Here is a 21,440-nt window from a genome sequence, read left to right as displayed (position 1 = left end):
TTTGCATGGCCCCTTGCTCCAGCTCCACCCTTTGCATGGCCCCTTGCTCCAGCTCTGCCTTCAGCCTGGTCCCTTGCTCCAGCTCCACCCTTTGCATGGCCCCTTGCTCCAGCTCCACCCTTTGCATGGCCCCTTGCTCCAGCTCCACCCTTTGCATGGCCCCTTGCTCCAGCTCCACCCTTTGCATGGCCCCTTGCTCCAGCTCCACCCTTTGCATGGCCCCTTGCTCCAACTCCACCCTTTGCATGGCCCCTTGCTCCAGCTCCACCCTTTGCATGGCCCCTTGCTCCAGCTCCACCCTTTGCATGGCCCCTTGCTCCAGCTCCACCCTTTGCATGGCCCCTTGCTCCAGCTCCACCCTTTGCATGGCCCCTTGCTTCGGCTCCACCCTTTTGCATGGGTTTTTGCTCCGATTCCACACTTTGCGTGGCCCCTTGCTCCACCTCCGCCTTCTGCGTGGCCCCTTGCTCCACCTCCGCCTTCTGTGTGGCCCCTTGCTCCACCTCTGCCCTCTGTGTGGTCCCTTGCTCCAGCACATCCTGCTGTGGTTCTCATAGCAGGGGGGAACAAAGCACAGTAATTTGTGCAGAGACTGCATTGTTGCCAGGAATTGCTGTGAAAGACTCCTGATAATGCTGGCAATGGATTATATGAAGCTTATCACAGCTGATAGTGGAGCTGGGCCAGCACTAAGATTAAAACTAGACATCAAAACCACGGTATCGAGTACAGATTGAGTGTAAAATGGACCCATCAATAACTTTAACAAATTCATTTCTGATGTCATAATATACTGCAAGAGTCTAATTTTCTTGTTAGGCTCCACCTTTTATCAATAATGAACCATCCCTAAGCTCCGATCAATGATTGTGCCTAGGCTGCGATGATGTCATCAGTCTGCTGCAGACAGGAGGAAGTATTTCTTCCATCCCCTGACTGATGGTCTCACCAGATCTGGAGTGACACCATTGCTGTTCTCACTGTTCTCCTTGCTGGAAGCTGTATGTGAGGTCATGCAGAGTAGGGATCTCCCTGCTTTTGAGCCTGGTAGCCTCAGGAGAGTTGGAGTGCTATTTGGTAACGTCACTGCTGTATGGCTTGCTGTTCTTTCTGGAGGGGAAGCTGTCCCTGATGACCTGCAGGACAAGCATCTCCCTGCTTCCCAGCTTGGTAGCCTCAGTAGAATTGGAGTGAGATTCAGTGATGTTATTGCTGTACTGAAAATTGTTCTTCTTACTGGAGGGGAATCTGTACCTGAGGACCTGCAGTGCAAGGATCTCCCGCTTTCCAGCCTTGTAGCCTCATAATTGGAATTAGATTCGGTGATGTCATTGCTGTATTAATCACTGTCCTCCTTGCTGAAGAGGAATCTGTACCCGAGGACCTCCAGTGCAAGGATCTCCCTGTTTTCGAGCCTGGTAGCTTCAGAATTGGAATGAGATTCGGTAATGTCATTGCTGTACTGATCAGTCTTCTCCTTGCTGAAGAGGAATCTCTACCCGAGGACCTACAGTGCAAGGATCTCCCTGCTTTTAAGCTTGGTAGCCTCAGAATTGGACTTAGATTCATTGAAGTCACTGCTTGCTATTCTCCTTGCTGGAGAGGAGGCTGTACCTGATGACATGCGGTTCAAGGATCTCCCTGCTTCTGCTCCATCCATTTTGTGGATTGGTGATTCTGCCACTTCTATCATTACCCAACCAGTCACCAGATCACCATTCATGTAATCGGGAAGCAAAGCCCCGCCTCTACCAAGATGGCTGCCTCAGTATAGGGACACAGGGCAGAACAAGACATGGCAGTTACCCAAGGACGTGCAGTGCAAGGATTTTCCTGCTTTAGAGTCTGGTAGACTCAGAATTAGAGTGAGATTCAGTGAAGTCACTGCTGTACTGCTCGCTATTCTCCTTCCTGGAGAGGAAGCTGTACCTGATGACATGTGGTGCAAGGAACTCCCTGCTTCTGCTCCATCCATTTTGTGGATGTGTGATTCTTCCACTTCTATCATTACCCAGCCAGTCACCCAGATCACCATTCATGTAATCAGGAAGCAAAGCCCCACCTTGACCAAGATGGCTGCCTCAATGTAGGGGCAGGGGGCAGAACAAGACTTGGCAAGTTACTGATTCGGCAATACTGGTGACTAGTCTTTCCTGACTTCTCTTGGTCACAGCTTCCAGAGCCCTGTTGCTCCTTAACCACTTCCCGTCCGGCTGTTGTATATAAATGGCCGGACGGTGTCAGTGCAGGGGCGGGTGGCCGTTTATAAATGGCCTCCCCGCCCCCTGCTTGTGCGCGCTCCCTGCGATGTCCCAATCATGTGATCACTGATTGGCCAATCAGTGATCACATGCAGAGTAGTAAGCAAGATGTCACTTCTAACATCATTGCTTACTACGTGTGAAATCTGTGAATGATCACAGAGATCACATGGTACAGGGCTATTCACAACAGCCTTGTACCATGTGACAAGCTGTGACCAATCACAGCTCACACAGTATTTCTCAATGGATGCAAGAATGCAGCCAGAGAGAAGGAGAAATGATTGCTTTTACAGCCTTTATGGGTGTAAAGGCAATCAATGTAAAAAAAAAAAAAAAAATCTTCATAACCCCCCACAAGTAGTACAGTGTCACCATGGTGACAGTATGTTAAAAAAAAGCATAAATAATAATATAAAATAAAATTAAAATGTAAACTTTTTTTAGAAAAATGATAATTTTTGGTTATTTACTAAAAAGATAACGGAATACATTTTGGCCAAGATTTATGAAGAAAGTTTATTTGCAAAATTTTATAAGAAATTATAATTATAATTTTCAACATTTTTTGGACTTTTTCATTTACATAGCAAAAAAAAAAAAAAATCCCAGCGGTGAATAATTACCACCAAAATAAAGCTTTAGCTGTCTCAAAAAAATGCTAAAAAATTCATATGGGTACAGTGTTGCATGACCGCGCAATTGTCATTCAAAGTGTGATAGAGCTGAAAGCTGAAAATTAGTCTGAACTGGAAGGGGGGTAAAGTGTCCGGACCGGAAGGGGGGTAAAGTGTCCGGACCGGAAGGGGGTAAAGTGTCCGGACCGGAAGGGGGGTAAAAGTGTCCGGACCGGAAGGGGGGTAAAAGTGTCCGGACCGGAAGGGGGGTAAAAGTGTCCGGACCGGAAGGGGGGTAAAAGTGTCCGGACCGGAAGGGGGGTAAAAGTGTCCGGACCGGAAGGGGGGTAAAAGTGTCCGGACCGGAAGGGGGGTAAAAGTGTCCGGACCGGAAGGGGGGTAAAAGTGTCCGGACAGGGAAGGGGGGAGAGTGTCCGGACCGGGAAGGGGGGGGGAGAGTGTCCGGACCGGGAAGGGGGGGGGGAGAGTGTCCGGACCGGGAAGGGGGGGGGGGAGAGTGTCCGGACCGGGAAGGGGGGGGGGGGAGAGTGTCCGGACCGGGAAGGGGGGGGGGGAGAGTGTCCGGACCGGGAAGGGGGGGGGGGGAGAGTGTCCGGACCGGGAAGGGGGGGGGAGAGTGTCCGGACCGGGAAGGGGGGGGGGGGAGAGTGTCCGGACCGGGAAGGGGGGGGGGGAGAGTGTCCGGACCGGGAAGGGGGGGGGGAGAGTGTCCGGACCGGGAAGGGGGGGGGGGAGAGTGTCCGGACAGGGAAGGGGGGGGTGGAGAGTGTCCGGACAGGGAAGGGGGGGGGGAGAGTGTCTGGACATGAAGTAGTTAAAAGTAGTCCAGACAGGGGCGGACTGACAATTCATGGGGCCCCCGGGCAATAGGGGATCATGGGGCCCCTGTGTCCTTGCCCAAACTCAAAAAAGCCTATGAAAAAGGTACCGGGGGCATCTCATGGGGCCCCTACTGACCCCGGGCCCTCAGGCAGTGCCCGAGTTTCCAAATGGTCAGTCCGCCCCTGGACCCAGAACACGTAGGTCAGGGAGGCGGGTGGCCGGTGTTTCCTCGGACATTTCTCCTTCAGTACAGACATTGGTTATGATTTATGTTGTGTTTTTGTTTGACATGAAGTGAGAGGTTTTCTGATATTTAGCAGTGAACGACGTGCGTTGTCTGTGTCTGGCGGTTGGTTGTAGAATTCCTCATGGTGCAGTGACCTCATCGCACACACCGCACTCCCAGCTACCAGACACTTTGTATGGAGCTCCAGGACTCGACTGTTAAACCTGTTTTATGGGTTTCCCTGGAAGGAAAGCTTTGTGTAATGTTGTGTCTCTGTTACCTTTCCTCCATTGGTGACTCACACGGCTCCGATTTCACCGCCGTGACGCTGCGCGCCATGTGTGCTGCACACAGGCCTGGACCGGTAGGAGGGCCACAAAGGCTGCGGCCATATGTAGGAGAAGCTCAGATGCAGCACATAGCTTGTCCTCTTTGTGTTCGGTCTTCATCAGTGGTCTCCAAACTGTGGCCCTTTGCTTGCCTTTTTTTTCAGACCTAGGGGTACTGTTCCTCCCAATGACACCAACAGTGGGGCAACATACCTTCCACTGACACCAACGATGGAGCACTACTCCTTCCACTGACATCAGGAATGAGACGGTATTTCAACTACTGTAACTCCCTCCTCATTGGCCAACCTCATCGCAGGCTATCCCCTCTTCAGTCTATCATGAACGCTGCTGCCAGACTTATCCACCTTACTAACCGTTCTGTATCTGCCACCCTCTCTGCCAATTCCTCCACTGGCCTCCACTCAGTGTCCTCCACCCCTCTCTGCCAATCCCTCCACTGGCCTCCACTCAGTGTCCTCCACCCCTCTCTGCCAATCCCTCCACTGGCCTCCATTCAGTCTCCTCCACCCATCTCTGCCAATCCCTCCACTGGCCTCCATTCAGTCTCCTCCACCCCTCTCTGCCAATCCCTCCACTGGCCTCCACTCAGTGTCCTCCACCCCTCTCTGCCAATCCCTCCACTGGCCTCCACTCAGTGTCCTCCACCCTCTCTGCCAATCCCTCCACTGGCCTCCATTCAGTCTCCTCCACCCCTCTCTGCCAATCCCTCCACTGGCCTCCACTCAGTGTCCTCCACCCCTCTCTGCCAATTCCTCCACTGGCCTCCATTCAGTCTCCTCCACCCCTCTCTGCCAATCCCTCCACTGGCCTCCACTCAGTGTCCTCCACCCCTCTCTGCCAATCCCTCCACTGGCCTCCACTCAGTGTCCTCCACCCCCTCTGCCAATCCCTCCACTGGCCTCCACTCAGTGTCCTCCACCCCCCTCTGCCAATCCCTCCACTGGCCTCCACTCAGTGTCCTCCACCCCCCTCTGCCAATCCCTCCACTGGCCTCCACTTAGTGTCCTCCACCCCTCTCTGCCAATCCCTCCACTGGCCTCCATTCAGTGTCCTCCACCCCTCTCTGCCAATCCCTCCACTGGCCTCCACTTAGTGTCCTCCACCCCTCTCTGCCAATCCCTCCACTGGCCTCCACTCAGTGTCCTCCACCCCTCTCTGCCAATCCCTCCACTGGCCTCCACTCAGTGTCCTCCACCCCTCTCTGCCAATCCCTCCACTGGCCCCCTCTGTGTCCTCCACCCCTCTCTGCCAATCCCTCCACTCAGTGTCCTCCATCCCTCTCTGCCAATCCCTCCACTCAGTGTCCTCCACCCCTCTCTGCCAATCCCTCCACTCAGTGTCCTCCATCCCTCTCTGCCAATCCCTCCACTGGCCTCCACCACTCTGCCAATCCCTCCACTGGCTTCCCATTGCCCAACAGATAAAATTCAAAACATTCACAATAACATATAAAGCCATTTATAACTCCGCCCCAAATTACATCACTGATCTTGTCTCCAAATATCACCCAAACCGTCCTCTCCGCTCCTCGCATGACCTCCTGCTCTCTAGCTCCCTTGTCTCCTCCTCCCATGCTCGTCTCCAGGACTTCTACAAAGCTTCCCCCATCCTCTGGAACTCTCTACCCCAATTTATCAGACTATCGCCTACTCTGCTCACTTTTAGGCGATCTCTGAAAACCGATCTCTTCAGGAAGCCTATCCTGCCCTCAGCTGATAATGGAATCTTCTACTCTTCCTACCAGTCCATCCCCCACAGTTACTACCTTTTGTACCACCAGCCCCTCCCTCCTAGACTGTAAGCTCCCAGGATCAGGGAACTCCTATCCCTCTTGTATTGAACTGTATTGTCTCCCGTTATATTGTGAAGCGCTGAGCAAACTGTTGGCGCCATAAATCCTGTATAATAATAATAATAATTCCAGCTCCCCCTCACTGACACCTATGGCCCATCACCATCCTCCTCCCCACTGACACCAATGTGATCAGGCACTATTTCCTCGCACTGACACAGGTGATGGACAATTTTCTCCCACTGACACCAATGATGGGCCACTATTCCTTCCACTGATACCAGGGATTGGGCTCTATTCCTCCCACTGACACCAATGATGGGCACAATTCCTCCCACTGACACCAATGATGGGGCACAATTCCTCCCACTGACACCAATGATGGGCACAATTCCTCCCACTGACACCAGTGGTGGGGCACAATTCCTCCCACTGACACCAGTGGTGGGGCACAATTCCTCCCACTGACACCAGTGGTGGGGCACAGTTCCTCCCCACTGACACCAGTGGTGGGGCACAATTCCTCCCACTGACACCAGTGGTGGGGCACAATTCCTCCCACTGACACCAGTGGTGGGGCACAATTCCTCCCACTGACACCAGTGGTGGGCACCATTCCTCCCACTGACACCAGTGGTGGGGCACAATTCCTCCCACTGACACCAGTGGTGGGGCACAATTCCTCCCACTGACACCAGTGGTGGGGCACAATTCCTCCACTGACACCAGTGGTGGGGCACAATTCCTCCCACTGACACCAGTGGTGGGGCACTATTCCTCCCACTGACACCAGTGGTGGGGCACTATTCCTCCCACTGACACCAATGATGGGGCACAATTCCTCCCACTGACACCAGTGGTGGGGCACCATTTCTCCCACTGACACCAGTGGTGGGGCACTATTCCTTCCACTGACACCAATGGTGGGGCACTATTCCCCCCACTGATTACCAATGATGGGGCACTATTTCTCCCACTGACACCCATGATGGGGCACTATTCCTCCCACTGATACCAATGATGGGGCACTATTCCTCCTACTGACACCAATGATGGGGCACTATTCCTCCCACTGATACCAATGATGGGGCACTATTCCTCCCACTGACACCAATGATGGGGCACTATTCCTCCCACTGACACCAATGATGGGGCACTATTCCTCCTACTGACACCAATGATGGGGCACTATTCCCCCCACTGATACCAATGATGGGGCACTATTCCTCCTACTGACACCAATGATGGGGCACTATTCCTCCACTGATACCAATGATGGGGCACTATTCCTCCCACTGACACCAATGATGGGGCACTATTCCTCCCACTGATACCAATGATGGGGCACTATTCCTCCCACTGACACCAATGATGGGGCACTATTCCTCTCACTGACACCAATGATGGGGCACTATTCCTTCCACTGACACCAGTGGTGGGGCATTATTCCTTCCACTGACACCAATGATGGGGCACTATTCCTTCCACTGACACCATTGATGGGGCACTATTCCTTCCACTGACACCAATGATGGGGCACTATTCCTCCCACTGACACCAATGATGGGGCACAATTCCACCCTTCTCTTTCTACTGAGGTCAAATTGTTTTGGTTATGTGAGAAGCACCAAATAATAATAATATTTCTCATCTTCTCTGATTTCATTTATCCATATTACAATATGCTGTCCTAATTGCGGTACCCATCAGGGCCGGGCCGAGGGGTAGCAGAAGAGGCAACTGCCTTGGGTGCTTCAGAACAAGGGGCCATAAAAGGCCAAGAACTAAAACGTACACTACAAAAGTAGTTGAAAGCTCATGGGGGAGGAGGGGGTCACTTTGGCCTTTTCACCTTGGTTGCTAAAGGACCTTCCCCAGAAATGGGTCCCGTTTTTGGTTCTGGTTCTCTGTACTAGTGGTCCTTGTAGTCCCGGCGATGCATTGTTTCTGTAAATGTAGATTCTTGCTTTGTACTCCACCAGTAACACTGCGTATCCGTGTCTTGTGTCCTCCTGCAGGTCGCTCATGTCCTGGGTCAGTACAGAAGCAGCCGTGGAGTAGCCTGAAGGGCGCGTTACGTGATGGGGCGCAGGTGACAGCCGCTGAGAATGCCCCTGACTGACAGACTGCGTGAGAAGATATCGCAGGCCTTCCATAAGCATGGGCTTCTGTGTGCGTCCTACCCCATCCCTATCATTGTCTTCACAGCGCTCTGCATCCTGGCCTGCTGGTGAGTCCCTGCGCAGTCCTGACGGTTCACAGAGTCCGCTTTGTATGTGAAGGGAAAGAGAAGGACGGGACTGCAGAGAATAACAAATCTCCTGCACCAATCTGATCAACTAATGAAATTCCTTCCCTGTTCACCTCTACTATACATCTATTACATCACATATCATTACACCATTGTTACTGATACTTTACACTATTGTCTGATCGATGTTTATAAACAATGTTACTTTGTATCTCTCTGTCTTGTCTGATCGATGTTTTATAAACAATGTTACTTTGTATCTCTCTATCTCCCGTCTGATCGATGTTTGTAAACGATGTTACTTTGTATCTCTCTGTCTTGTCTGATCGATGTTTATAAACAATGTTTCTTTGTATCTCTCTATCTCCCATCTGATCGAAGTTTATAAACAATGCTGCTTTGTATCTCTCTATCTCCCGTCTGATCGATGTTTATAAACAATGTTACTTTGTATCTCTCTATCTCCCGTCTGATCGATGTTTATAAACAATGTTTCTTTGTATCTCTCTATCTCCCATCTGATCGAAGTTTATAAACAATGCTGCTTTGTATCTCTCCATCTCCCGTCTGATCGAAGTTTATAAACAATGTTACTTTGTATCTCTCTGTCTTGTCTGATCGATGTTTATAAACAATGCTGCTTTGCATCTCTCTATCTCCCGTCTGATCGAAGTTTATAAACAATGCTGCTTTGTATATCTCCATCTCATGTCTGATCAATGTATATAAACAATGTTACTTTGTATCTCTCCATCTCCTATCTGATCGATGTTTATAAACAATGTTACTTTGCCATCTCTCTATCTCCCGTCTGATCGAAGTTTATAAACAATGTTACTTTATACACATTGATCAGATGGGAGATAGAGAGATACAAAGTAACATTGTTTATAAACTTCGATCAGACGGGAGATAGAGAGATACAAAGTAACATTGTTTATAAACATCGATCAGACGGGAGATAGAGATACAAAGTAACATTGTTTATAAACATTGCTCAGACATGAGATGGAGAGATACAAAGTAACATTGTTTATATACATCGATCAGACGGGAGATAGAGAGATACAAATAATGTTACTTTGTATCTCCCATCTGATCAATGTTTGTAAACAATGTTACTTTGTATCTCTCTATCTCCCGTCTGATCGATGTTTATAAACAATGTTACTTTGTATCTCTCTATCTCCCGTCTGATCGATGTGTATAAACAATGTTACTTTATCCGCTTCCTGAGCACCCTATAGCAGAAATACTGCTACAGGGCGGCATGGGTGCACAAAATCACGTGTATATATACATGATTTTGCATTCCCGGGTAGGGGGGCGCGCAGCGATCAGCGACTTTATAGCGGGACTGCGGCGGGCATTCTGACACTGGGAGGGAACTGACTTGGTGTCACTGACATCCCCAATGACACCAATACAGAGATCAGTGTTAATAAAAAGAAATGACACTGCACTAATGGCACTGGGCAGGAAGGGGTTAACATTCTGGGGCGATCAAAGGGTTAACCGTGTGTGTTTTACTGTGTAAACATGCTGCCATGCAGAGCCATACAAAGCAGCATGCTGGAGCTGACGGGAGAGATCTGTATTGTTTACATACACTGTCAGTGTTCCTCGGCGATCGGTGGGTGCCGGTGGGGAATCTCCAGCCGGGACCCGGTGATCGTTATCTGTAGCCACCAATGGCGGTGTGGGTAGGGCGTGCGCGCGCCCCCTACCCGGAAATACAGCCCTGCCGCCCTGTAGCAGTAGTTCTGCTGTAGGGCAGTCGGGAAGCGGTTAAACCTGAACCTGTTGTTTGTTTAGCTGGATTTCTTTCATATATACGTAATCCTGTCGTATTCTGTCTGTCCTGCCGCCAGTTATTATATAATATTACCTGTAATACTGAATGTTCCCGCAGCTGGAATCTCCTAGAAAGCGTCCTTCCTGGAGCTCCTGTGTACACATCTCCATGTGTGTGTCACACCCGGCGATCCGCTGTGTGTACAGGCAGCCGTCCAAGAGTGTGGAGTGCCAGGCCGGGCCTAGTGTGTCATGTGACATGGCGAGGATCCCAGCCATTCATTTCACACTATGCTCAGGGCTGGCCGAGTCTCAGCTCCTAGCCTGGAGAGAGCAGTACACCTCTATGACCAGGTCTGAGGGATAAACTGCAGGTGTCAGCCAATCATAGATCCTGACTTATGTCACCTCAACCACAAATGACACCATGAGTGTGCAGAAATCGTGTTTGTGAACCTGATGTGTATCTCCATGTTGTATCCTGATTATGTAACATTTCTTATTTATATTTTCTCTCTCTCCCCCCCCCTTCCTTTTCTCTTTTTTCCTCCTCTCTCTCCCTTCCTGCTCTCTCTATCTTTCTTTTCTCCCCCCACTCGCGCTCTCTCCCCCCCCACTCGCACTCTCTCCCCCCCACTCGCACTCTCTCCCCCCCCCCTACTCGCGCTCTCTCCCCCCCTACTCGCGCTCTCTCCCCCCCTACTCGCGCTCTCTCCCCCCCCTACTCGCGCTCTCTCCCCCCCCTACTCGCGCTCTCTCCCCCCTACTCGCGTTCTCTCCCCCCCACTCGCGCTCTCCCCCCCCCCTACTCGCGCTCTCCCCCCCCCCTTCTGTCCCCTCTCGCGCTCTCCCCCCCCCTTCTGTCCCCTCTCGCGCTCTCCCCCCCCTTCTGTCCCCTCTCGCGCTCTCCCCCACTCCCTTCTGTCCCCTCTCGCGCTCTCCCCCACTCCCTTCTGTCCCCTCTCGCGCTCTCCCCCACTCCCTTCTGTCCCCTCTCGCGCTCTCCCCCCCCTTCTGTCCCCTCTCGCGCTCTCCCCCCCCCTTCTGTCCCCTCTCGCGCTCTCCCCCCCCTTCTGTCCCCTCTCGCGCTCTCCCCCCCCCTTCTGTCCCCTCTCGCGCTCTCCCCCCCCCTTCTGTCCCCTCTCGCGCTCTCCCCCCCCCTTCTGTCCCCTCTCGCGCTCTCCCCCCCCCTTCTGTCCCCTCTCGCGCTCTCCCCCCCCTTCTGTCCCCTCTCGCGCTCTCCCCCCCCCTTCTGTCCCCTCTCGCGCTCTCCCCCCCCTTCTGTCCCCCTCTCGCGCTCTCCCCCCCCCTTCTGTCCCCTCTCGCGCTCTCCCCCCCCCTTCTGTCCCCTCTCGCGCTCTCCCCCCCCCTTCTGTCCCCTCTCGCGCTCTCCCCCCCCCTTCTGTCCCCTCTCGCGCTCTCCCCCCCCCTTCTGTCCCCTCTCGCGCTCTCCCCCCCCTTCTGTCCCCTCTCGCGCTCTCCCCCCCTTCTGTCCCCTCTCGCGCTCTCCCCCCCTTCTGTCCCCTCTCGCGCTCTCCCCCCCTTCTGTCCCCTCTCGCGCTCTCCCCCCCTTCTGTCCCCTCTCGCGCTCTCACCCCCCTTCTGTCCCCTCTCGCGCTCTCCCCCCCCCCTTCTGTCCCCTCTCGCGCTCTCCCCCCCCCTTCTGTCCCCTCTCGCGCTCTCCCCCCCCCTTCTGTCCCCTCTCGCGCTCTCCCCCCCCCTTCTGTCCCCTCTTTCTCTCCCTCTCCCCCCCTTCTGTCCCCTCTTTCTCTCCCTCTCCCCCCCCCCTTCTGTCCCCTCTTTCTCTCCCTCTCCCCCCCCCCCTTCTGTCCCCTCTTTCTCTCCCTCTCCTCCCCCCCTTCTGTCCCCTCTTTCTCTCCCTCTCCTCCCCCCCTTCTGTCCCCTCTTTCTCTCCCCCCCCCCTTTCTGTCCCCTCTTTCTCTCCTCCCCCCCTTTCTGTCCCCTCTTTCTCTCCCCCCCCCCCTTTCTGTCCCCTCTTCCCTTTCTCTCCCCTCTTCCCTTTCTCTCCCCTCTTCCCTTTCTCTCCCCTCTTCCCTTTCTCTCCCTCCCCCCCCTTTCTGTCCCCTCTTTCTCTCCCTCTCTCCTCCCCTTCTGTCCCCTCTTTCTCTCCCTTTTGCCCCCTTCTCTCTGAATTTGTCCCCATACCCAGTTACCCACTGTTGAAGCTGCCTCTTCCAGGGACAGGCCCTGTGGAATACATTACCCCTGTGAAGGATTACTCTCCCCCTCCAGCTGAAGTGAACCCCAACGACCGCAGTGAGCGCCCCGATTGGGTATGCAATGTTGTTTTCTGTCCAGGCACTCTAGTGACATGTTCCTGCCGCACCTTGGGATTATCATATTGCATTGTTCCCTGATGGTTCACAGCCAGTACTAGACACAGGGAGCCGGCGGACATTATAGCAAGTCCTGCATGTGGGCATGACTCTGTGGTGACCAGAGGCCAGACCGGGCAGCGTGAGAGTGATGATATGGTGTCACTGGGGAGTTCATCTCTGTGACAGATGTGACTTTGGGTGGAGGCCCATGGAACACAGCTCACTTTAGAGAGGTGGGGAGACCCCTGTCCCAGCTCCCCATATCCCTCTTATGTGTAAGTCACCCTGTGCCTGTTAGGGGTACAGGGTGAAATGTTCTAATATTGTGTAGACATATCTGGGAGATGGGTGGGGGTTATTGATTGTTTAATGCCATGTGGTTGTATCCCATTGTTCTATTGTGTGTCTTGCTTGGGAGCAAACTATTATGGGATGTATGTGTTTGTGTATTGGCTTGGTGGGGGGTGTCTCCAGCAGCCCTCCCTCCTGATGGGACTGTCTGCTGATGTGTCTCTTGTTACTGGGTGTGTATTGCCCCGCCCTGTGTATATATCTTGTGTCTGTATTAAAATAAAGTAGTCTATTTCCTGATTTATTTCAAGACTGGTCCCGTCTAGTCTTGTATGGCCAGCGGTGGGGTCTCCAGTGGTGGGGTCTCCGGACGGTGTTAGGACAGGGAAGCGGGAGTTTAACGGAAATTCCCTAATGCAGTCGGGGTCCGGTTCCGTTACAATCCCCCTTTCCAGACACCTAAAGGGCTCATATACATGGGCTTCTGTTTGGGTCTGATCTGCTTCCTCTTACAAGTCAGTGTAAAACAAAAGAAGCAGCTCAGTGCAACTCTCGGAGCAACTGAATGAAAAATCCAAAGTAATGACTCCTGTACTATGGACCCGAGAAATGTGTCTGACCACACAGGGTATAGAGAGGAAGCCCAAATCCCTCCATTAATCCAGCAGAAAGCATCACAGAGCCCAAGGTGTGATAATAAACGAGGGGGAGCCTGACAGCCCTGAATGTGGCCCCTCTGGGTTCTGGCCTGCTCTGCTTCCAGCTGTCACAGAGCCGTCCCTGCAGTCCTGTACTGGAGGGAAGAGAGGAGATAAATCCCTGGCTGTGACCTTGGCCTGGTCCTGTTATCTGTCCACGTGTCTGATACTATCTACACACCAAGGATCTGATTGCTGACCTTGGAACCACATGATAAGCGGTACCCAGAGTCTGATAGCACCGCGCCGGGATCAGCACTCTGTTCATTGCTGCACACCAATCATTTTCTGGCTGTGGATGAGACTACCTACTATTATTATTGTTATTATTATACAGGATTTATATTATTATTATTATTATTCAGGATTTATATATTATTATTATTATTATTATTCAAGATTTATATATTATTCTTATTCAGGATTTATATATTATTATTATACAGGATTTATATATTATTATTATTATTATTCAGGATTTATATATTATTATTATTATTATTATTATTATTATTCAGGATTTATATATTATTATTATACAGGATTTATATATTATTATTCTTATTCAGGATTTATATATTATTATTATACAGGATTTATATATTATTATTATTATTATTCAGGATTTATATATATTATTATTATACAGGATTTATATATTATTATTATTCAGGATTTATATATATTATTATTATTCAGGATTTATATATATTATTATTATACAGGATTTATATATTATTATTATTATACAGGATTTATATATTATTATTATTATTATACAGGATTTATATATTATTATTATTATTATTATTATTCAGGATTTATATATATTATTATTATACAGGATTTATATATATTATTATTATACAGGATTTATGTTATTATTATTATACAGGATTTATATATCACCAACAGTTTGCTCAGCGCTTTGCAATATAAAGGGAGACAATACAGTTCAATACAAGAGGGATAGGAGGGCCCTGATCCTGGGAGCTTACAATCTTAAGAGATCTACTACAGTGCACATGGCTGCTCTCTGCCCTGGGATTCATCATGACTCTTGGGCTGAGTGTTAAATAATCTGGTTTTCCCTGTCTGGCCACCCATGTATGTGTGTGAGAGCGCAGAGGTCCTGGCTTCAACTTCCACCAGGGGAACTGCTTTATGCATGTAAAGTGTCTGTATTTGTGTGCTGCAAATGTGTGCGACTCTGATGGGACATTAGAGTGTAAGCTCCTCTGGCACAGAGACTGATGTGACTGGATCAGTGTTCTCTGTACAGCACTGCGTTATATGTCAGTGCTATATATTGTATAATAATAGTGTGTGACTGTGGGGGAGGGGACATTAGAGTGTAAGCTCCTCTGACACACAGACTGACGTGACTGGCTCAGTGTTCTCTGTACAGTGCTACGGTATATATCAGAGCTATATATTGTATAATAATAGTTTGTGACTGTGGGGGACATTAGAGTGTAAGCTCCTCTGGTGCAGAGACTGATGTGACTGTGGGGGAGGGGACATTAGAGTGTAAGCTCCTCTGGTGCAGAGACTGATGTGACTGTGGGGGGAGGGGACATTAGAGTGTAAGCTCCACTGGTGCAGAGACTGATGTGACTGTGGGGGAGGGGACATTCGAGTGTAAGCTCCTCTGGTGCAGAGACTGATGTGACTGTGGGGGGAGGGGACATTAGAGTGTAAGCTCCTCTGGTGCAGAGACTGATGTGACTGTGGGGGAGGGGGCATTAGAGTGTAAGCTCCTCTGGTGCAGAGACTGATGTGACTGTGGGGGAGGGGACATTAGAGTGTAAGCTCCTCTGGTGCAGAGACTGATGTGACTGTGGGGGAGGGGACATTAGAGTGTAAGCTCCTCTGGTACAGAGACTGATGTGACTGTGGGGGAGGGGACATTAGAGTGTAAGCTCCTCTGGTGCAGAGACTGATGTGACTGGCTCAGTGTTCTCTGTACAGCGCTGCGGTATATGTCAGAGCTATATAAATGTATAATAGCTTGTGACTGTGGGGGAGGGGACATTAGAGTGTAAGCTCCTCTGGGGCAGAGACTGATGTGACTGTGGGGGAGGAGACATTAGAGTGTAAGCTCCTCTGACACAGAGACTGACATGACTGGATCAGTGTTCTCTGTACAGCGCTGCGGTATATGTCGGAGCTATATAAATTTATAACAATAGTGTGTGACTGTAGGTTGGGGGCATTAGAGTGTAAGCTCCTCTGGTACAGAGACTGATGTGACTGTGGGGGCGGGGACATTAGAGTGTAAGCTCCTCTGGTACAGAGACTGATGTGACTGTGGGGGAGGGGACATTAGAGTGTAAGCTCCTCTGGTACAGAGACTGATGTGACTGGCTCAGTGTTCTGTGTACAGCACTGCGGTATATGTCAGCTATATAAATGGATTATAATGGATTGTGTGTGTATAATATAAAATATTACACTTTTTGGTCATCTAATCACTTCTGTGATTTTACACTTTGTACGTTCCTGCAGTACCTTGGACCTCCTGTGGCCTACATCCAGCAAGTCCTGGTGAAGGGGGTCGTATCTCCGTGGGACAAGAACTTCCTGGCTGTGGACGTGTTTCGTTCTCCGTTGTCACGAGTGTTCTCCTTAGTAGAGGAAATCCGGAATCATGTGCTCAGAGACAGGTGCTTCCAGTTCACACATATGCTGCCAAGGCATTCACTTAATATACAGGGACAATCAGGGATGGGGGGGGGGGGGGGGGGGCAACAGGTTCAGCAAAGACCTCGGGTCTAATTAAAATGCCATTGTAGACCTAATTCTGTGAGAGTCTAACAATGAAATATTAGTGTTGGATTATGGTCATCCTAGCTGCTGCTATGGATTAAGCTTAGAGTGGGGAAAAAAAGCCAAAATATAATTAGTCTAGAAAAATCCCCCCCCCCCCCTATTCTGCCTAACCTGTAAAAAAAAATTAACATGTACCCATAAACCTATTTTTAATCCACTCCAGTCTGGTTATGTGATCGCACAGGCCTGGCTCCTCAGCGTCAATGAGTAGCTGCTGCAGGGGAGAGGCTGGAACACCGGTCACATGATCCCGCAGCTTTGGCTCCCCTGTGTCAGTGATCAGCTGCTGCAGGGGAGAGAAGGGAGTGGCAACCTTGGCTGGGCCATGGGAGCCTATGGGTGACGTCACCACTCCTGGAATTCAGTCGCTGCCAAGCACTCTCTTACACAGGGCTGCAGGATCATGTGATCGGATCTGATTAAAAAACGGTAATCGCACAGACCTCTTTGATCTTCTTTTTTTTTTTTTTTTTTTTTTAAATCCAAACAATAATGGAAACGCTTTATTCTTCCACTTTTCCTCTTGATCTGTGCACCCGACCATCACCACACGTATGAGAAATGCGCACTCACCGCAGAAATATGACCGCTAAATACCAGTCATAGAGTGCTGTTTAGCAGATTACGGCGTCATCTTTCAGGGTCCACGTTATTCTCAATGGTAAATTTTACGTCCCCTGTAATTTTTATTTATTTATTTCAAGTACTTATATAGCGCCGTCAATTTACGCAGCGCTTTACACATATATATTGTACATTCACATCAGTCCCTAACCCTCAAGGGGCGTACAATCTAAGGTCCCTCACCCTCAAGGGGCGTCCAATCTAAGGTCCCTAACCCTCAAGGGGCGTACAGTCTAAGGTCCCTAACCCTCAAGGGGCGTACAGTCTAAGGTCCCTGACCCTCAAGGGGCGTACAATCTAAGGTCCCTAACCCTCAAGGGGCGTACAATCTAAGGTCCCTAACCCTCAAGGGGCGTACAGTCTAAGGTCCCTGACCCTCAAGGGGCGTACAATCTAAGGTCCCTAACCCTCAAGGGGTGTACAATCTAAGGTCCCTGACCCTCAAGGGGCGTACAATCTAAGCTCCCTGACCCTCAAGGGGCGTACAATCTAAGCTCCCTGACCCTCAAGGGGCGTACAATCTAAGGTCCCTAACCCTCAAGGGGCGTACAATCTAAGGTCCCTAACCCTCAAGGGGCGTACAATCTAAGGTCCTAACTCACATTCATACATACACATACTAGGGACAATTTAGACAGGATCCAATTCGCCTACCAGCATGTCTTTGGAGTGTGGGAGGAAACCGCAGTACCCGGAGGAAACCCACGCAGGCACAGGGAGAACATGCAAACTCCAGGCAGGTGGTGCCGTGGTTGGGATTTGAACCAACGACCCGAGTACTGCCAGGAGGAAGTGCTAACCATTTAGCCGCTGTGCTGCCCATGCTGTACCTCCTCTCCATACTCAGCAACACATGCCAAAGAGAATTTCTTCTAGTGTAATATTTATTGAAATTGCTGTTAAACACATAATAAAAGCCAATGCCCCACTTACATATACATGTGCCCCAGAACGGCACCAATATAAACAGCCTTCTTGGTATAGTGCTGTACCGATCCAGTCATTGGAGTCCAGAGTGCGTTCCAAAAATTGGAAGTTCAGGCCAAAATGTGACATAGTTACATACATAGTTAGTCTGGCTGAAAAAAGACAAAAGTCCATCCAGTTCAACCAAAAAAAAAAGAAGTTATAATCCTACACCCACAGGGTGATCCAGAGGAAGGCAAAAAAAACCCAGCAAAGCACGATCCAATTTGCTCCTGCTGGGAAAAAATTCCTCCCCCCGCCCCCCGAGAGGCAATCGGATATTCCCGGGATCAACTTTCCCTATAAATGTTATATCCAGTTATATTCTGTGTATCCAAGAAAGAATCCAGGACTTTCCTACAGCAATCCACTGAGCTGGCCACACCCACCTCTGGAGGGAGTCTATTCCACATTCTCACAGCTCTCACTGTGAAGAAACCTTTCCGTGTTTGGAGATTAAATCTCTTTTCCTCCAGACAAAAGGAATGCCCCCTTGTCCTCTGTGATGATCTCAGGATGAATAACTACACCGAGTTCACTATATGAACCACTGATGTATTCATACATGTAGAATGTGACATCAGCAAAAAAACGAAAGTGATGTCAGTGGTCCCCGCCCAATGCATTTCGGCGTCACGGCTTCCTCAGGCAGCAGCTTGCGGCTCATGTGTGGTGACAGTTGGGTGCACAGATCAAGAGGAACGGTCTAGTGTTTTTGCTCAAATGGTTTTGGGACTTAAAGCGGAGCTCCACCTAAAAGGGGATGTTCCCCTCAGGGACGGACTGAACATTCGAGCACTCGGGCACCGCCCGAGGGCCCGGGGTCAGTAGGGGGCCCCATGAGATGCCCCTGGTATCTTTCATTGGCTTTTTCATAGGCTTTTTTTGTGTGCGGGCAAGGACACGGGCCCCATGATCCCTTATTGCCCGGGGGCCCCATGAGTTGTCAGTCCGTCCCTGGTTCCGCTTTAAGCTTTTGTCCCCCACTCCCCATTAAGGATTTGGGGAGCGGGTACTCGAATTTGACAGGTACCCGCTCCCACTTCCCGCTGCAATCGTAAGCGGAAGTTGTCCTCACCCGCCCCATCCCCTCCCCGTAGTCTTCTGGGACACGTGACAGGTCCCAGAAGACTACAGGACCATTCATGAAGTGGAGCGCTTCTCGCGCATGCGCAGTGGGCACCCAGCTGTGAAGCCACAAGGGTGCCCACACTGAAGATGCCGGGGAGAGAAGACGACCGGTGAAACCAGCGGGGGTGAGGACACTGCTGGACTGAGGGACAGGTAAGTGGCCACTCTACAGTCTTTGTAGTTGCTGACTTTTATTTTTTTTTTAGGCGAAACTCCACTTTAATGTTTTGTTTTTTTTTTTGTTTTTTGTTTTTTTTTTTTTTTTATTTTTGGATTTTGTGAATGAGTTTGACACAGAGTTCTATTTATTTTTTATGACCTGTGGAAAGCGCCTTACTTTATTTTGTTTTTCACCTATCGGTGTTCAGATACACACTTAAAGGGGCGGCTTCACAGCTTTATTGCATTTATTTGTTCAGTTAGACTGGCACTTTTATTATTGTTTTTTGGTAACATTTTATAGTTGTTATCAGGGGCGGACTGACAACTCATGGGGCCCCCGGGCAATAGGGGATCATGGGACCCCTGTGTCCAAACTCAAAAAAACCTATGAAAAAGGTACCAGGGGCATCTCATGGGGCCCCCTACTGACCCCGGGCCCTCGGCCGGTGCCCGAGTTTCCAAATGGTCAGTCCGCCCCTGGTTGTTACCAAAACAGGAAGTGAGGAGAAATCTTCCCATGGGTACACCTGTTCTGGTGACATCAAGAAGAGGGGATTTCTTTTCCCTAGCAGGACACAGACAGCAAACAGACTGATAGGACGTTAACCTTTCTCTGCTCTTTACGGAACTAAAAATAAAAAAAGTTTTCGCTTTGGATAGACCCATCGGTGTCAAAATATTTGCAATAACAAGAAATCTGGAAGGGGAAACTTTTTTTTTTTTTTTTTTTTAGGGCGCTCTGCTAGTAATGTTGTGTGATTGGTGTTAAGATCTTGTGTCCCTCTACAGAGCCGGTCAGAAGAGCCTGGAGGACGTATGTCTGCAGGTAACCGATCTACTGCCAGGACTTCGAAAGCTCCGGGACAAACTGCCCGAACATGGCTGCCTCCTCCTGTCTCCGGCCAACTTCTGGCAGAACAACCGCGAGCTGTTCAGCAATGACCCAGACCTCATCCGGACCATCCAACAGCATGAACCCAAGACCCTGCAGACGTCTGCCACCCTCCGAGGTAAGGGAACCTTCTCGCCTCTCTCTAGAGGGCCTCTTTTATACTAGCCGTTGGGTTTCTTTAGCGGATGTTACCCTGAGGTGAGGTACACATGACCGGAATCTGAATGTTGGGAGCCATACAAGTCTGTAGTCCAAAGGCCTTATTACATGCCAAATTAACCCCTTGCCTACCAGGCACCTATACCCCCTTCCTTACCAGGCCAATTTTCAGCTTTCAGCGCTGCCGCACTTTGATTGACAATTGCGCGGTCATGCAACATTGTACCCATATGAAATTTTGATCATTTTTTTCTCACAAATAGAGCTTTCTTTTGGTGGTATTTAATCGCCACTGGGCGCTTTACTTTTTGCGCTATAAATAAAAAATTGCCAAAAATTTGAAAAAAAAAAAAGTTTCTTTGTTTCTATTATAAAATTTTTCAAACAGGTAATTTTTCTCCTTCACTGATGTGCGTTGATGAGGCAGCACTGATGGGCACTGATAGGCGGCACTGATGGGCACTGATAGGCAGTACTAATGAGGTGGCACGGATAGCCGGCACTGATAGACAGCACTAATGAGGTGTCACGGATAGGCGGCACTAATATGCAGCACTGATAGGCGACACTAATGATGGGTACTGATAGACGGCACTGACTGGCATCACCGCTGGGCACTGACTGGCAGAACCGCTGGGCACTGATTGGTGGCACTGACTGGCAGCACTGCTGGGCTGCACTGGTGGGTGGCACTGGTGGGTGGGCACAGGTGGGTGGCACTGGTGGACACAGGTGTGTGGGCACAGGTGGGTGGCACTGCTGGGCACAGGTAGGTGGCACTTCTGGGCACAGGTGTGTGAAATTGCAGAGTGGCACAGGTGGTGCACTGCTGGGCACAGGTGGGCGGAGCTAGTGGGCGCACTGCAGGGCACAGGTGGGCGGAACTTGCGGGTGGCACTGCTGGGCACCGATCATCAGGGCTCTGATCATCAGTGCCCTGATGATCGGTGCCGATCCTCGCTCTGACAACTGCCGGTTCTCGGCAGTACTTTCCTCACGATCTGACAGCGTGAAGAAAGTGCAGCCGAGAACCGGCACTTGCATTTCCCTGTGATCAGCGTGTCATTGGACACCGCTGATCAGGTGGTAAAAGGCCGCTGTGATTGGCCTTTTTCCACATCACGTGATCAGCTGTGTGCGCAGGAGAGCGCGTTCTGGGGGGACGTCATATGACGTCCACTCAGAACTGGCCGGCCGCAGTGCAGCCGT

The 21,440-nt window shown here is 50.4% G+C and overlaps 1 protein-coding gene across 1 annotated transcript; it reads left to right on the top strand.

Moving 5' to 3' along the window:
• Nucleotides 1-8,113: 8,113 nt before the first annotated feature.
• LOC149428494 (sterol regulatory element-binding protein cleavage-activating protein-like) lies at nt 8,114-20,190 on the top strand (the record flags this gene model as incomplete). The annotated part of the gene is made up of 4 exons (XM_089667336.1): nt 8,114-8,322; nt 12,308-12,431; nt 15,974-16,131; nt 19,970-20,190. Coding segments are annotated over exons 1-4 (625 nt in total), but the record flags the coding sequence as incomplete, so codon positions are not given.
• Between the last annotated feature and the right edge of the window lie 1,250 nt (nt 20,191-21,440).

This window comes from Staurois parvus, unplaced genomic scaffold (genome assembly GCF_062004578.1).
Source record: "Staurois parvus isolate SC_StPar_1 unplaced genomic scaffold, SC_StPar_1.0 ptg003194l, whole genome shotgun sequence".
NCBI lineage: Eukaryota > Metazoa > Chordata > Amphibia > Anura > Ranidae > Staurois > Staurois parvus.
The sequence above is the reverse complement of the archived record's forward strand: the minus strand, read 5'-3'. Positions and strand labels throughout refer to the sequence as shown.